Source organism: Lemur catta, chromosome X (genome assembly GCF_020740605.2).
Source record: "Lemur catta isolate mLemCat1 chromosome X, mLemCat1.pri, whole genome shotgun sequence".
Classification (NCBI taxonomy): domain Eukaryota; kingdom Metazoa; phylum Chordata; class Mammalia; order Primates; family Lemuridae; genus Lemur; species Lemur catta.
Window position 1 is genome coordinate 38,536,221 of NC_059155.1, and position 18,642 is coordinate 38,554,862.

The 18,642-nt window shown below is 38.4% G+C and overlaps 1 protein-coding gene across 3 annotated transcripts in view; it reads right to left on the bottom strand.

Annotated features, from left to right (window-relative positions):
- Window positions 1-10,021: 10,021 nt before the first annotated feature.
- The window catches only part of ATP11C (ATPase phospholipid transporting 11C), a 177,923-nt gene continuing 169,302 nt past the window's right edge, over window positions 10,022-18,642 (bottom strand). Inside the window, exons 29-30 of one of the 3 annotated variants that reach the window (XM_045538911.1) lie at window positions 12,846-12,950; window positions 10,022-10,195 (exon numbers count right to left, since the gene is read on the bottom strand). In XM_045538911.1, the coding sequence (XP_045394867.1) occupies window positions 12,849-12,950 (102 nt within the window). In that variant the 3' untranslated portion in view covers window positions 10,022-10,195; window positions 12,846-12,848. The remainder of the gene's footprint in view (window positions 10,196-12,845; window positions 12,951-18,642) is intronic. The other 2 variants (XM_045538912.1, XM_045538915.1) reach the window with 2 other exon arrangements.

Genomic DNA, 18,642 nt, shown 5'->3' on the forward strand with positions numbered 1-18,642 from the left:
CTATGCATTAAAGCCCATAAACTTTATTTTTACAGATCTTCTGGGCCTGCTCACTCAGAGCATTTCCCGCATCATTTCGTATGCAGGGTCTGATCTTCCTCCCTGAAGCGAAGGGCAAGTTGGAGGGCTGATCAGCAGCATCCTGGGAGCCTGGGACAGCCTGGGCTGTTGGGCTGTGGAACATGTAAGTGAAGGCAAAAAAGAGCATTAGTGTCCCATGGAGTCTCCACAAACAGGGAAGATAAATGGGAAGGCCAGTGGGTATGCCTCTTTGGAATTCCATACATGAGAGGCTGAACACAGGAAGCAGGTCGGAGAGGACTAGAAAAATGTCTTGAACCAAGGAGTACCCAGCCAACTGCAGGGGTTTTTACATGGTTCCTGAGGCTTTTGGGGTGGGATGAAGACGGCACACCCTGAGAGTGCAGTGCAGCCCAAGGCTGTGCATTCAGTTCTGACACACTTATTTGGATTTTTAGTCAGTTACACGCTATAATTTTTTTTTTTTTGACACAGTGTCTGGCTCTGTTCCCCGGGCTAGAGTGCCGTGGCATCAGCCTAGCTCACAGCAACCTCAAACTCCTGGGCTCAAGCGATCCTCCTGCCTCAGCCTCCCGAGTAGCCGGGACCACAGGCATGTGCCACCATGGCCGGCTAATTTTTTCTATATATTTTTAGTGTCCAGATAATTTCTTTCTATTTTTTTAGTAGAGACGGGGTCTCGCTCTTGCTCAGGCTGGTCTCAAACTCCTGAGCTCAAACAATCCACCTTGCTCGGCCTCCCAAGTGCTAGGATTACAGGCGTGAGCCACCACACCCGGCCAGTAACACACTATAATTTAAAAAGAAATCAGTGAGGGAAGTCAAGAGGAAGAAGGCAGATAGGGACCCATACATGTAACAAAAAGCACTCATTGACAATGAGAGCAAGGGAGGTGACAGGAAGACTGTGGAAAGAAACACAATATCCTCCTAAAGCCAAGCAGTGTGGAGACATACAAATGCCGGTACTACTGTACTCACTACCTGGTGCTATGGTAGATATCCATGACGACTCAGTGTCTTCAAGGTAGGTGAGGTGGTATTCTGCACTTTCTTCACATGAAGGCAGAGAAGAATGCAGCATATTATAAAGACTTTTACCCAAAAAGACCTGAAGAAAAAGTTCTGATGCCCAAAGGAGTATATTGCAATTATCTAGCAAATCCAATTATGTAGAAATTGGCCGAGCAGGATGAAAGAGACAATGCTTTAAAAATAATAGGAAAGGCAGGCTGTTAAGAAATGTAGCAAACGTCGAAGAACTCACTGATATGGTTCGGATCTGTTCCCTCCAAATCTCATGTTGAAATTTGATCCCCAAAGTTGGAGGTGGGGCCTGGTGGGAGGTGTTTGGGTCACGGGGGCAGATCCCTCATGAGTGGCTTGGTGCCCTCCCCATGATAATGAGCTCTTGTTCTATTAGTTCACGTGAGAGTTGGTTGTTTAAAAGAGCTGGGCATCACCGCCTCTCTCTTGCTCATTCTCACCACATGACAGACCCGCTCCCCCTCTGCCTTCCACCTTGACTGGAAGTTCCCTGAACCCTCGCCAGGAGCAGATGCTGGCACCATGCTTCTTGTACAGCCTGCAGAACTGTGAGTCAAATAAACCTCTTTTCTTTATAAATTACCCATCCCCAGGTATTCCTCTATAGCAATGCAAACAGACTAAGACAGGTGCTCAATAAGTACTGTTTTTGTATGTTTTTTTATTTTTATTTTTATTTTTTTGAGACAGCGTCTCACTCTGTTGCCCTGGGTAGAGTGCAGTGATGTGATCATAGCTCACTGCACCTTCAAACTCCTGGGCTCAAGCGATCCTCCTGCCTCAGCCTCCCGAGTAGCTGGAACTACAAGCACGCACCTCTATGCCCAGCTAATTTTTCTATTTTTAGTTGAGACGGGGTCTCGCTCTTGCTCAGGCTGGTCTCAAACTCCTGACCTCGAGCGATCCTCCCGCCTCGGCCTCCCAGAGTGCTAGGATTACAGGCGTGAGCCACCGCACCTGGCCTGACTTCTTACATTCTTGATGTGCCAGACCTGGGGCCTGTTTACCCTCAGATGCATTCCTTGCTCTGCTCTGTACTGTTTCCCAGGCCCCCACGTAAGCTGAGTTCAGCCAATGGTAGACAGTGACTGGAGGTTCAAGGGCAGGAGAAGCCAGGGTATTTCTACCTCAGCCTGCAGCTCCTACAGTGGCTGGGACCCAGCTGGTGCTTCAGCTGCTCCAAATAGGCCCACGGTGATTCCCACTTCCACCAAGTGACCAGGCATAGGCTCCAGGACCTCCAGTTCATCCCTTTTCCCTCCCAGCCTAAGAGTGGGGTCTCTGTCTCTTTCTGATCTCTGGGCTGCTTCCCAGAGTCCCCAGTTGGCTTTTCAGCTGCATCACCTGTGTAATCAATGCCCTGTATTAATCCGCCCCATTTTAAATACATAGAATGGTCTGTTTTCCAGTTTGGACCTTGACTGATGCTCTTGGCTTGAGAACTTTCTTCATTGACATCATTCTCAGATCAAGAAAATGAACCCCCTCAAATGCAAGTGGGGAGAAAGTGATGTGATTTATACAATTACCAGTTTAGAGAACCTAGCTATGGCTTTATTTCTCAAAAGTGTATTCCACAGAAAACTTGTGTCCGTCCAGTGATGTTATTAGATGGTCTGCACAAAGGATTCTTTGGTCCAGTGTTTGGAAAATAGTGGGTTAAACGAAGTCAAATAGGCTTTTTGTTTGTTTGTTTGAGAGAGGGTCTTGCTCTGTCTCCTGGGGTAGAGTGCTGTGGTGTCATCACAGCTCACTGCAATCTCAGATTCCTGGGTTCTCCTGCCTCAGCCTCCCAAGTAGTTGGGACTATAAGCACGTGCCACCACACTAAGCTAACTTTTCTATTTTTTTGTAGAGACAGGGTCTTATCTCACCCTTGCTCAGGCTGGTCTCCAACTCCTGGCCTAAAGCGATCCTCCTGCCTTGGCCTCCCAAAGTGCTGGGATTACAGGCGTGAGCCACCACCCCTGGCCTGGTTTCTTTACTATTAGGTAACTCATGGCATTAATTTCAAATATCAGAAAATTAACATTGACATATTACCTATATGTTATGTAACCTATATACTGTACTCAAACTTCACTAATTACCCCACTAATGTTCAATTTTGGGTTCAGGATCCAATTAAAGATCACATGCTGCACTTAGTTGTCAGGACGTCTTGGTTTCCTTTATCTGGGACAGTTCCTTAGTCTTGGTCTTTCACGATCTTCATAACTTTGAAGATTACAAGTCAGTTATTGTGCAGAATAGTCTTCAATTTGGGTTTGATTTTTTTCTCATGGTTAATACTAGTATTTTGATGGCTTGTTTATTCATGTCATCAGGGGTAGTATACTGATGTAAATATAGTGTCCTAGTTAAGTGCACAGACTCTAGTCAGAATACCTGGGTTCAAATTCTGGCTCTACCGGACTGTGTGACTTCAGGGTTTTTTTTGTGCCTCAGTTTCCTTACCTGTCAGATGAAGAAATGTCAGTATCTATCTCCTAGTGTTGTTGGGATTATTAAAGGAGTGTACTGAATATATGTAAAGTGGTTAGAACAGTTCCTAGCACATAATAAGTGCTATATAAGAGTTAGCTAATATGAGGAGTTGGTTTTGGCAACTGATGAAGAGACCAAAGAAGCGGCAGGTATTATAGCTATGTGTATCTTTAGCTCATTCCTGCCCAAAGATCCAAGGCCAAAGCCTTGCTACCAGCAGGAATTTTGGCCTACCAAGAGGTGCATTGTTCCTTTCAGCAACAGGCATGCTTCCAGCACTTGCTCCTTAGGCCCACAAGAAGAGGACTTGATGGATCCATACGGCTACATTTCTTCAGCACAATATGTCCACGCACTAAAAACTGAGCCTATGTTTCCTTGCACATCAGTTGCTGGGAAAGATGTGTCAAATTAATAAAAAAAAATTCCTAGGTATTTTATTTTCTTTGCAGCTATTATAAATGGTATTGAGTTCTTGATTTGACTCTTAGCTTGACTGTTATTAGTATATAGAAATGCCACTGATGTGAACATTGATTTTGCAACCTGAGATTTTGCTGAATTTATTTACCAAGGAATATACTTAAACAAGGAAAACTGCAAAACACTGATGAAAGAAATCATTGATGATACAAACAAATGGAAAAACATTCCATGCTCATGGATTGGGAGAATCAACATTATTAAATGTCCATAATGCCCAAAGTTGATTTACAGATTCAACATAATTCCCATCAAAATACCGTCATTTTTCACAGATCTAGAAAAAATAATCCTAAACTTCATATGGAACCAGAAGAGAGCCCAAATAGCCAAAGGAATCTTAAGCAAAAAGAACAAATCTGGAGCCATCACATTACCTGACTTCAAATTATACTACAAGGCTATAGTAACAAAAACAGCATGGTACTGGTATAAACATAGACACACAGACCAATAGAACAGAATAGAGAACCCAGAAATAAAACCATATAGCTATGACCAACTGATTTTCGACAAAGCAGTCAAAACCATACACTGGGGAAAGGATGCCCTATTCAATAAATGGTGCTGGGGAAATCGGATAGCCACATAGAGAAGAATAAAACAGGATCCCTCTCTCTCACCATATACAAAAATTAACTCAAGATGGATTAAAGACTTAAATGTAAGAACTGAAACCATAAAACTTCTAGAAGAAAAAGTAGGAAAAGCTCTTTTAGATATCTGCCTAGGCAAAAGGAATATACAACAGACCCCAAAGGCAAACACACAACAACAAAAATAAATAAATGAAACTTACTTAAGAAGTTTCTGCACAGTAAGAGAAACAATCAACACAGTAAACAGACAACCTACAGAATCTGAAAAAATATTCACAAACTATACATTCAAGAAAGGACTAATATCCAGAATCTACAAAGAACTCAAACAAATCAGCAAGAAAAAAAATAAATAACTACATCAAAAAGTGGGCAAAAGACACAGTTTTTTTTTCAAAAGAAGATAGACAAATGGCCAACAAACATATGGAAAACGCTCAGCATCACTAATCATCAGGGAAATGTCAATTAAAACCACCATGAGACACCACCTTACCCCTATCAGAATGGCCATTACTAAAAAATCAAAAAACAATAGATGTTGGCATAGATGCAGTGAAAACTACAGCAGATATCCTGTTTCTGGGACTGTTAATTAGTACAATATCTATGGAAAACAGTATGGCAATTACTCAAAGAACCCAAAGTAGACCTACCATTTAATCTAACAATCCCACTACTGGGTATCTATCCAAAGGAAAAGAAGGCATTGTATCAAAAAGATACATGTACCCAAATGTTTATCGCAGCACAATCCACAATTGCAAAGATGTGGAATTAACCTAAGTGCTCATCAATTCATGAGTGGATAAAGAAAATGTGGTATGTATGTATGTGTGTGTGTATACATATACACACACACACACATACACATACCATGGAGTACTACTCAGCCATAAAAGGGAATGAAATAATGCATTTTGCAGCAACTTGGATGGAACTGGAGACCACTATCCTAAGTGAAGTATCTCAGGAATGGAAAAACACACACCACATGCCCTCACTAATAAGTGGGAGCTAAATGATGGGTATACGTGGTCATAAAGTGTTGTAGAGGACATTGGTAATTAAGAAGAGGGCAGGGTGGGAGGGAGGTGAAGGATAAAAACTTACCTATCCGGTACAACGCATGTTATTCTGATGATAGGCATATTAAAAGCTCTGACTTCAGCATTATATAATTCATCCATATAACAAAAACACTTGTATCCCCTTAATGTTCAGAAACAAAAATAAAAAAAGAAATTTAAGAAAATTTAAAAATAAAAAAAATAATTTTTTTTAAAAAGTTACAAAATAATTAAGCCCCCTTTTTTCCTGAACAACTATTCCTAGAACCCAGGCCTTCAGGTTTCATTAGTATACGGCCAGCACTTCACCCATGAACACACTCACTGAATAACCATAGTGATAACCTCAGCCCATAAGCTTTGCCTGTGCTCCTTCCTTGTTGAAGGGGCCAAACCACAAGACCCACTGTATTGGCCAATCCTGGGCAGACTAATCATTGAGGTACAGAGGAAGCTCCTCACAGGGCTGGATAGGGAAGGGGAAGGAACCCTGAACAGACCAATTCCAAAAAGGTAGAAAGCATGCAAGATATCTGTGAAAATGTGGTAAATGACAACTGTTCATAAAAAAGCCAAATAGTAAAAACCACTTAATATAAAAATAACAATGCTTATATCTGAACAGCCAGTGACACTTCACAAAGCAATTTTAATTTTTTACCTTATTTGCCACCCCCCAACACAATTTTACAGGTGAGCAGAGGACTGAGAGAAAAATGGCTGAAAGTGGCAAAGCTGAAACTTTAATTCAGGTCTTGCCTCTGAATACAGCACATTTTCCACTCAACAATAAAAGAAGAAAACATGCACTAAACTATAGGCCAAAGACCAACAGGATTAAAAGGCTACCAAAACATAGAGACTGAAGTGTAAAAATGCAATGCAACCATCTTCAGTGAAGCAACTTTGGTTTCTTGGCAGTCAAGAACAGCAGGGTTTTTTAAGAAAAGGGACTTTCACAAGGTCTTAGGTACAGGCTGAACAATGTAAGGGTAGGCAGTGGCGATGAGGTGTGGAGGGAAGGTATGTACACACACACCTTTGGACCAAATTTCAAACTATTGTGAAATCCCTTCATATTTGGCTACTTAAGAATCAAATGATTTCAATGGGTTAGAGACTCAGACCACACATCACACTGCCTAAAACATGTGGGTGACAGCAAGCACATTGCCAAGTACACAGTAGTCTTTTAATATATATTTGCTGATTTGGCTGGATCTATGCAGTAACAACATATAGTCTTATTAAAAACTCCCACAAATATCTTACCCTCCTCAAATTAGGTATTGCCATAAAATGTCAGCTGAACCCACGTAGAAATAGTCAACCTTTTGTGAATGGTATAGGTCAAGAGGAAATTAGAAACTTATTTCCTAATCACCAAATTTGTACCATATTATTCTGATATGAGACTGAGACCTTCCCAAAAAAGAGGCTGAAACATCAATCATATCATACCAAAATTTATTGATTACATCAAACAAAAACTTCTGTAATGAAAAAGGCAAATTGCATTCATAAAAGATGGCATTCACATTCATTTTAGAAAGCAACAACGTAGATGTAAAAAATTGCTTAAGTGAAAAAATGTAATATTGCAGTCCTGTTTTGCAAGCTGAAAAATGACTTTGTCAACATTTGCATAAAATCTGCACATTTATATACTGCATGTTATTAAAAAATTCCATCACTAAATTATATGAATTTTGCAAATTTAGGCTTACATTTATACCATTGCTGGTGTATATGTGGTAGGTATGGAATGAACGTTTTCAGTTTAGTAGGTAACATCCTCAAACAATGGACAACAGTTGTGAAAATTACAAGGACATTTTGATAGCTCAAAATTATTCAAATTATGGGTATATGATCCTATTATTACATTTTCCCCCTTTCTCTGTCATAAGTAGAATGGTTAGATTGTAGTGCTTAGGAATACTGGATGGCTTATTTCAAGTTACTCCATCTGCTAACCCCACAATAGCCATTTTTTAGCTTTTTAATAAAATATCTTTCAAAAAGGAAAGCCAGGTCCCTCTCAAGGATCTAGACCCTGCTATGACGTATCATTGCCATTCTGAATTTGAGCTGCAGTATACAGTGTAATGTGTAGCTGAGGCATTATTCTAAATCCCCCTTATTCGTCATCTCACTTTCTTATTGGCTGTAGGAAATTTTACATGCAACCAGTTATATTTCTACTACCCTGGATATTCTGATTATTTCAACTCCCCAATGGTTCTGCATTAAATAAGCCTCTACTGTGGCTCTCTTGTTTGTATTCACAGTCCCTATAGTTCTTATGTAAAACAACAACAATACAGCTATAATAACTATAAGAAAATAAGAACAACAACAACAAAATATCAAAAGCTTTCCTGGGTTAGACATTTTAGCTCTTTGGAATAAGCAAAGAATATAAAGACTTTGTTTTCAGCAGCTTATCTCAAATACAGGCTACCAGAACAGAGCACACTTACATAAGCTATGAATGACATTTAACAAAATACTCAAAAATAATACTGATAGATGAGAATAAATGAAATAATGAAAAAGGGTCAGTAATGATGGAATAGTTTTTGATAACTGAAATAATGTTTTTTCTAGAATTTAAGAAAAATTACACCTAAACATTAACACAAAATATATGTGGAAGAATCAAATGTGCCATATGGACTATATAAATATATTGATACAGATTGACTTCAATACTTTTTTTTTTTTTTTTTTTTTGAGACAGAGTCTCGCTTTGTTGCCCAGGCTAGAGCGAGTGCCGCGGCGTCAGCCTAGCTCACAGCAACCTCAAACTCCTGGGCTTCAGCGATCCTACTGCCTCAGCCTCCCCAGTAGCTGGGACTACAGGCATATGCCACCATGCCCGGCTAATTTTTTGCTATATATATTTTAGTTGGCCAGATAATTTCTTTCTATTTTTTTAGTAGAGACGGGGTCTCACTCTTGCTCAGGCTGGTCTCGAACTCCTGACCTTGAGCGATCCACCCACCTCGGCCTCCCAAGTGCTAGGATTACAGGCGTGAGCCACCGCGCCCGGCCTGACTTCAATACTTTTCCAAATCAAGGTACAATACAAACATTAATAATAGTACAGGCATGCCAGAAAGACAAACACAAATGAAAACTGATATGAAAATATTTTTAAAGGCCATTTCAATCTAGCAGTCAAATATGGTCATTTATATATCCAAAAAAGTATATAATTTTAACAGTGAATAAATACATTTCACATTTATTTTATGTTTTAAGTGAACTCATTAGGAGGCTAAAACCTCCTTATAGTCCAGTAAGCCAAGGTCTTTACCAAGGTCAATCTCATGGTTTAGAGTTAGACCATTGCCCTGGCCCAACTTAGCTACGAGAGACAACATTCATGTTCATAGAGTCGTGGCTCTACAGGCTAAACTACCATTTTGGGATGGATCCCTCCTCTTCCCAAATTGGCAAGTTAAAAGAAAAGTGCTGCATATATGCATAAATGCAACCGCTTTCAAATAAAACCGTTAACAGTTTAAAATAAGCTATTCTTCCTTCCTTTCCACATAAAGTTATAGAAGGCTGATGTTCAGATTGGCCTTTATTTTTGTGTAACTATGGTTTGACCCACTTTACCTATATCCAGTAAAACTGACTTTGGAAACATCGGTTTGTTTCCTAACTATTTTGAGGGGCTACTTTGTGATTGGAAATGTTTGATACTTTATTTTCAAGTCTAGTAGCCTTACATCCATAAGTGGGGATTAATTCAGAAGAACAAAAATAAATAAATATTTTCCACTCCCACAAAAATACCTGGAGTTAATACTTTCCACGTAAGCGTTCAAGGTATTTTTTGGCAAGGATATTCTACCAAGACACACTTTGCGTGCGGGTGAACAGAAAGGATTAACGATTCTGTCTGATTCACTGATACCATTTAATCCTTCTGTATTTTCAAGTATTCCTTACACATGTTTGAAAAAAAAATAATTTAAGATGATCGTTCAGCAGAAATGAGAAATGTGATCCAAACAGCCTATTTCTTCTGCCAGGCAAAAAAGTAATATTAGCAAAATCTATTCATTCTCATTGAATAACTTCTATTTTATACTACTGTATTTAAATCCATTCACAAAGTTCATGGGTTAAAAGAGCACCCATTTGGTAGTTATATTATTCTGTCTAAAGCCAGAATTATACGTATTCTTGCTTTCAACTTCCATATAATTCTTAACTTACAGCTTTGGCCATAAAGGCTACTTATAATAATTGTAAATATTTATGGGAATCACTTGGTATTTTAATGAACATTTATTCTGAACCCTAGATATAAGAGTGGTTTAGTTTGTTGCATATTCGAGTATCCTGAGATGATAACATTTTGTAGTTTTCTTCATGCTTTCTTTTTTAGCTGTAACCACTGTCAATATGCTTGTAGGACACTAACATAGGCAGTTCAAGATGCAGATTCTGAAAAATTTAAAATATACAGAGTTAAAGGGTTTATTTTAATAATAATGTGAAACCATCTGTTTAGCATTTTCAAAAATAAATCAAGTAGTAAATTTTGTTATGAAAGTAAAGCAGCTGTCTTAACAAAGTGCCAAGATTTATTCGCATGCAGGGGGAAAAAAAGAGTGATACTATAACCAGATTTGAATCCTTTCTTCATCTATCAGCTGAATAGATCCAGGCTTGCTTTTTGCTTTTGGATTGCTCCAGGGCTCTCCTAATACTTTTTACCACTGGGATTATCTACCATAGCAGAGGTTTAGCTTGCTATGATCTTTTCCTGTAGGCTGGGAGCTCCTTGAAAACAGGGACATTTTATATATCTATCTCGAGCACCTAGTACAGTGGCTAGCACATAGCAGATGGTCAGAAAATGTTGAATGAATGAATGGGTTACTTTTTTTTGGATGTGTTAATTTTGACAGAGGAAGTTTGAAGATATATTCAGTTTTAGAAGATTATTGTGAAAATATTCTTCCTTTACTGAAAGAAGCATGCCCCCCCCCAAAAAATATTGAAGTTAATTTTCTTGTTGGTAGATCATGTATCTGTGAAGTCAACTGACTCTTCTGTTTTTCTTCCGCATTGTCTTTTTAGAAGAGAAACCATGAAAGTTTCCCTAACAAATCTGCATATTCTTCTCTGTCCTCTAAACATCATCAAATGCTGTGATCAGGATGGGGCAAAAAAGACAAACTGATCACCAAGTATAATTCAGGTATGTTGAGAGGGGGAAGTCGTATGTTAAGGGAGGGAGCCTAACTTTGATTCTCCACTTTAAAACTCAACCTTTTTGAATCTGTGCAGTGGAAGGACTTAAATAGTGTGCTATTTTCTTCCCATTCTGAGACGCTTTCCTTGCCATGGTTGAACTAGAAGTCCATTTCCATTTTTATTTGTTTCACATTCTCCAGAACCACTATTAGGTCTTCAGGTAGCTCTGCAGGGTCATGGTGACTGTAACCAAAATAAGGTTGCCATTTACATTGAGAATATATGAATGGAGTCAGGTAGCTCCTCTACCAACCAAGGAACAAACTAGGTGGCTAAACTAACTGCCAAATATTTTCCTTGGAGGAGAGAGAATACTACATGAAATCTATTGTGGAAAAAATAATTAATTAAAAATAAAACAACCATTTAAAAAATACTTCCTCAGTTCTATGTTAGACATTGTAGGAGATAAGGCCCTGGAGAGGCCAAAAGCCGTAGCAGAGTCTGCTATCCAACCCAGTTCCCCACACCACAGACCAAGCTAAAGCAAGCAATCCAGGGGGATACAAAATTAATGGAAATAGTATAGCTGAAATGTATAGCTAAAATCACACAGCTTAGAACAAGGTAATCTGGGACAAAAGGGTCAAAGACTTTGAAGGCTACTGTGAAGCAGATTCATTACCGAGGGAAGCGTATACAGGTGAGTTGTTCAAAAACAAATAAAAAGATGCTGACTGTGGCAAAATGAGTCTGCTTCTAAAATAACAGTGCAGATGTAGACTATGATGAACTGCAGGAGACAGAAGAACCAGTAGATTCATTAGTTTAATTTTTATTCTTTGCCAGAGGGTGGGGGAGCTGACAGTTGATGAAAAAGTGGGCCTATGAGGTAGACTCACAATTGTTAGCTTCAAAGTGAACTGACCCACAATTTTATTCATGATGATCATTAATTTTTATTTGTGCATGAAAGATGACCCTGTCATAAGCTGTATAGAGTTGTTTCCAAGCTGACAAGCTTGTAAGCCTTGTTCATGAATTACTCTAAATTCTCATAGATGGATAAAAGACCTCCAGAGGTCTGGGTGCCAGAGACCCCTTGCCAAGGGAAACACAGAGTGCACATAAAGGAGTCATTCTGAGTTCAAGGGTTCATCCCATGGCATATCAATTCCTTCCAAATATTTTTTGGGGTAAATGAAATAATATGTTATAAAATGAACTTACTCATTTTTGGAAATATTAATTATGAAGCATTTTATATCATTAGGCAAGCATCCCCCTGAATGACTAGGAAAGATTTTACCTCTGAAAGTTGAAACATTTAGTTTGAATAAAACTTGGCATTATAAAGAGTTATGATTAGAGTAGACTGGTTCATTAATATATATTTGGAGATCAGACATTTACAAGGACATTAAGTGTACACAGTACCTGCAAACACACAAACACAGCACAAGAAGGTACAAACACGTTTAATTATTTTCACACAATTCCCAAGAACATGCAATGCTAAACTGACTTGATATTATACAGATGCAATTTTGGAATATTTATTTTCAAATTCCCAAATGATCTTTATAAATCAAAATTACATTTCATCATTAGTATTAATGAGGATTTTCACATGACAGTACTGTCATGACAACTTGCGCCTTCCAAATTAAATATACTGTATTATCATTCAGCTTTGAATTGGGGGGCCTTAGCAAATTTAAAATGTGTATTTCCTCATATTCCAAGTAATGCATCTTTATATTTTTGTAAAGAATAGTATAAAGTTCACCACACCAACAGCAGAGAAAATTTAGAGAGTGATATTTTCATTTTTTCTTTATAATGCTGTTAATCTGTTTCTTTAAAGCCAGCCCACTTGTTTAACACTAGGTACCTGTTACAATATATTAGATTCGTCTGAGAATGTTCGTAAAAGAAGAGGTCTGACTGAAGGTCTGGTGGATAATGAGTCAGATGCCCTTCTACAGCTCAGATTCCTCTGTAATAGTGAGGCAAAGATACTTAAAGCACTTAGATAATTGGTTAACCTACCTGGTGATAAAAAACGTAGCAGAAAAAAATCATTTCCCATAGACTGCCCTTCTGGCCCAAAGTGCAAATGATGACACTATATAGCAAACACGTAATATTCAAATGAATACAAATAAAGGCCTAAGAAAGTCTCCAACTTGAATTGAATTGTTTTTGCGGTAAAAGTAAAGAGACAATAGTAGTAAAGTGGCAAACTTGGGTTTTTGAAATGGCACTGGTAGGTTATATGGTAAGATGAGTCAATATGGTTTGATTAGTAAACCTTACCATCCTTTTGGTGAACACCTCTGAGAGTTGTGCCGGTGCTGTGAGTGTATCAATCAAAGAGAAACTTGTGCGAAACATTCCTTTCCTGGTGAACAGACTGGCTCTGACACGCCATGGCTACTACTGCATACCGTGGATAAATGAGACTACAGACCTATAGTTCAAGCTTTTGAAAATCACTTCCTCTCCAGTGTGACAGTTTGGAAGGTGAACAAATGATGAAAATGACAAAATTGTCTATCAATAGAAGATATAAAACTGTGAATCATGAGAAGTAATTTTTTATAAAGAGTCAGAAAATGGTGTCAGGCAAATGAGAATGCAAGCAAGTTGGTACATTAAGAAAGGAAATCACCTTATTCACTCCAAGAGAAACTGTGATTGCTGGAAGTTTGAGAAAGCATGAAGATAGTAGATGTTCCTGAGGAAGGGAGGCGTTTCGTTACCTTGTTCACAATTGCACAAAAGGTGGAAAATTGCAGTAGAAAAGAGAAATGCAGAAACCAAAAAAAAAAAAAAAAAAAAAAAGTAAATATTCTCTCAAATGTAAGACATTTAAAAAGAAATTTTGAGAATTCAAAGTCGACATGTTAGTTTTGAAGACATTACTTCTTAAAGTAAAAGTAGAGTTAGAGTTAGGAATAGTCTATGATTATGTGCCCACTATTATTTCTCCACATATCAACTTAAAATGATTTTGTTAATGGGAAAATTACCTATTTTAAATAGTTTTAAAATATGCTTCTCATTAAAATAAGACTTATCTCTAATCATTAATTCACTAATCTACATTTCTTCAAAATCCATTGGTCAGAGAGCTATGTCCAGGGTCCATCACCAATCAATGTCATTTTAACTATCTCCCTTATGTGAATCCACAGGTACGTTTGAAGGGACTGACTGCCCTTGGGCAGCTGTAGGTTAAAAACCTAATCAAAACTAAAGTAATGGGAAAACATCTGGTGATATCATACTTCAGTCTCATTTACTTCTGGACCAATGCTCAACTTCCTTTCTTCCAAAATAATTTGATTGGTTTCCCTGTTTTTCCTACAGAGACCTCTTTAGTAAGGCAGGCTGAATTTTTCCTAGGTTAAGTATGATTTTTCCTTTTAAAACACTGTTACAAAACGTAAAAATTGATAAAGTTTAACTAGAAAACCTAAGGGGTTACTTTTCCTTCTTATTCTGTGCCTGAAATTATAAGGTAATTTAAAGACTTGGTTTTATAGCATTGCCCAAGCAAAACAGACGACGATGAGTGGTCAACTATGTGGATGAGTCGAACAACTCTGCTAATCAAGATTACCCGTATTATTTACTTAGTGGCTAATAAAAATAGGCTTAGAAAATAGAACCAGCTAAAGTAACAAATATATCCAGCAGAGTCTAATAAACAATTAAACTTTTAAAGGGCAAATACTTCAATTTATTCACATATCTTGACATAACTACATTTTTCCTATTAATATTTTACCTTAAATGAAAGTTCTTGATAATATGCAAATTACCAATTGATAAAGCTAAAAAAATAAAGATTTAGTTTCTGAAAAAAAAATTTTAATTGCTTCTATCTTCTATTTTGTGGGCAAAAACCTTGCAAAAAGATTAAGATGATACCAAGTCCCCCCCCATGTTTAACATACAAGCCTAACTACTGAAGACTACAACTACAATAAGCACATTCTGTGTGCTCAAAAACTTGAACCCAGTCATCAAACTATTTCTATGAAGCACAAATTTTAGGGGTTAACAGATTAGGGGTTAAAATTACTTTATAAAGGAAATAAAAGGAAATATGAAAGTACAGAAAGCAGTAGAAAGCATGGAAAGAGTTCTAAAGCAATAAAAAACTGATATAGCTAGCAATTTGGCAGTGGGGAGGGGAGATGAAGAGGACAGGAAATAATGAGCTAAAACAAAATGAAATTTCTATGTTCCTTCGCAGTCATCTAGAGTGTTGACACTAGCTCAATTAGCAGTACGTCAAAAAGGCCAATGGATAAAGGCCCATCTCAACAGCCACGACATAAGGATTCAACTTTATTTTTGCCTAATCCAATTCACAGGGACTATTGCCCTCCAAACCCAGTTATATATGACACCATAAGAATTGCAATAATAATCATTATTACCATTATTATTATAACAAGAAATTGTATTCTCCAAAATTCCAAAGTGTGGCTGGGCGCGGTGGCTCATGCCTGTAATCCTAGCACTCTGGGAGGCCGAGGCGGGTGGATCGCTCGAGGTCAGGAGTTCGAGACCAGCCTGAGCGAGACCCCGTCTCTACTAAAAAAATAGAAATAAATTATCTGGACAACTAAAAAAATATATAGAAAAAATTAGCCGGGCATGGTGGCGCATGCCTGTAGTCCCAGCTACTGGGGAGGCTGAGGCAGTAGGATCGCTTAAGCCCAGGAGTTTGAGGTTGCTGTGAGCTAGGCTGACACCAGGGCACTCACTCTAGCCAGGGCAACAAAGTGAAACTCTGTCAAAAAAAAAAAAAAAAAAAAAAAAAAATCCAAAGTGTTTTCTCTGAGAATTTGGCTCAAACAACTGATACTCTTCCTTTCCCTGTCTACCACTCTGAAAGAACTCCCTACATAATGGAGTATTTCTTCCTGTTTGTGCTGACATCCCATGTTAGGCATTGCCATGTTGTTGGGTCCATTCCCATTGGATCACAGTCTTCCCATGTCTAGCAAGCAAGTCAAGCCTCCCTTTTGATAGTGGTGGTTTATGTTAGAAAACTTTACGTAAGAACATGTGAAAAATTCCTCTATTAGGAATGTGAAGTGGTATTTACAACTTTGCCAGCAACTCCAGGTGTATTTCATTGATTTACAGATGGCTAATGACTGTGCTTAGATGGGACAGCTTTTTCAAATACCAAAAACCCTAAACTTTGAATTTCCTCTGAAGTGTTATCTTGCTGTTCCACTGATCAGTGCTCAATGGTAGTTGCATGATACACCTTCAGTAGCAGGGCTATGCAGCTTTGTCACTTTAGAAGCTAAAGAAAAGCCCTATGATCCTTAATAATGGGACTTTTAGCACACCAATTAACCTCACTGCTGAAAATATAGTTTAGGGATACATGGCTTAATTACAATCCTTGAGTTAAACAACTGAGAGAACCTATTTCCAAAGATAGCAGAATTCTTTACAATGCCAGCATCATGACAGAACTAAGCTCTGGTAGAGGCTGCCATACTAGCCTTTTTACTGGAGGTTTCAGGAGGTAGTGAATTGGACCTTGAAATAGCTCAGTTGTGTTATAACAAGCCATATCATTGATTCTACCATTCTGTTTAATACCTGCTTACAGAAGTGTTCCATATGAATGCTCTTTATAACTTAACTAGAGTGAGAGCTCCTTGTGAGCTGGGGCCATGTCTGATCATCCCTGAATTACCAACACCTAGTATAGTAGCTAACTCATAGTGGGCCCTCAGGCAAAGTATGCTGAATGGAATGGAATTCAACATTCATTCAAGGCTGCTGCTATAATTGTTAAATATAAAATGGCTTAGCTTTTTTTTCAAATGCCATAGACACATTTTCACTATCCACTGCTAAGTTCCTTTCTCAAAGCAGCTGCCAAGACCCACATAAGGACAGCACTAGCAGCCTACCCGCCACAGGCATTTCTGGGTGTGCCTACAAAGTGTCCAAGATGCTTACTGGTTTAAGTCAGGGGGATCCTCTACTTTAGGTAGGGACACACACTTTTCCCCATTAAGGAGCCTATCAGAGTATGAGGCAGACCCAGTGCAAAAGAATCTTTTGCCTCTCTTTAAAATGAGGCCAATGTCTTAGCAAGGAATATTGAACAAAGTAGGAAGTCACCAAGGAGGTCAGACTGTTGGTCACTAAGCATAAAGGCTAACATATTTTGGGCGGAAAGTAAGATATTCTTTCTCCTTTATCTTCGAAGTTGGCCTTTGCCATGGCCAAATAGGGCCTTATGTAAACAGATGTGACTTAGAATAGACATGGCTGTGATGTTTCAGTTGGCCTTTATGCATTCATATGCACTACTTCGCTCTTGCATTTTCTCACAAGAAAAAAAAAAGAGGCAGTGCTGCTGAGTGCCCATATGTTTTGCCTCATTTGCAACTCTCAAAATCCTACAGAGTCTGAAAAACCACTTAGCCTTTCAGACATTGGATATAAAGAGAGATGTTCATCAGTAGGTGGTTCAACAAATGTCTATTGGTTCAATGAGGGTAGGAATAAATGAATGAATGATTGAATGAATGAAAATGATTATGGAAAATTTTCCTAGTTGTTCTAGCACATCAGCATGCTAAGCTACAGCCCAAACACTAGAAGTCCTCCTACCATGGACATAACCCATAACAAATTTCATGCTGAACTTCCTGGTAACATTCCATGCTAAGTAAAAAGAAGTATAGTCCCAGAACTCCATACTTTCAACAGAAGTCTGGAAACTACTGTTTGTATAGAAAGAAAATGTTCTAAGTCTTTATCTATGACTGCCTAGTAGCATTTCTCCATTTAATGGTCTGTATCAAAGTTACCTCCAGCCAGTGTCTGTTTTAAATAAAGGGCCTAAGGAAGAAGATAAGATGATATGTTTGAAGATTTTATTTTCTGAGATTTTTGTATCATCTTTAGAGCGTGAAGCTGGGTGTGAGCCATTATTTAACATGAACTCCATTACCCCAAATAAGAAAAACATTTAGGAGCACTCCAAAGTGTACTCCCAAATAAGGAGAATGGAGGAGCAACTAGGAGATCTACCTCAGATAAATTTGCTGTTATAAAAAGGCACCAAACCATTTCTTGGAGCAAAATTTTTTATTTGGCTTCACACAAATTGACACTTGAGCCATTCTGGGAGGAACCTGTTATATCAACCTGTTTTACTCCTGTTCAACTGATAGTAGGGTATAATTAGGTAATTAAATGCTACTTTTCCATCCTAAAACTAAACACCAGGCTAGAGGGAATTAGCTGGAGGTCTACTGGAAGGACTGAAGAGCAGCCTAAGGCAGTCATAGAGGGACTAAGGTTATTGTGTCTAGTTTCAGCCCATAAGGCATGCAGAAGTAGGGAGTTCAGGGCAATTCTGACCACCTAACTACACAATGAGTGGCCTTGTAAAACCAAGAATCAGTGTAGCTTATGTCACTGACTTCTGTTGCTTTTGAATGGGGCTGGCACTGACTTGTAACATGAAGCTCCTTTTTTATACTTCTAATTACTGAAGATTTTCCTACTGTAATCATTTCAGATCCCCATGTCTGCATATTATCAACCACTGGATTCTATCAACTCAAGAGGCAAAAAAGATAATGATATGCCAGTTAAACTGGTTGGCAAATTTGATCAAATAGGTCAGG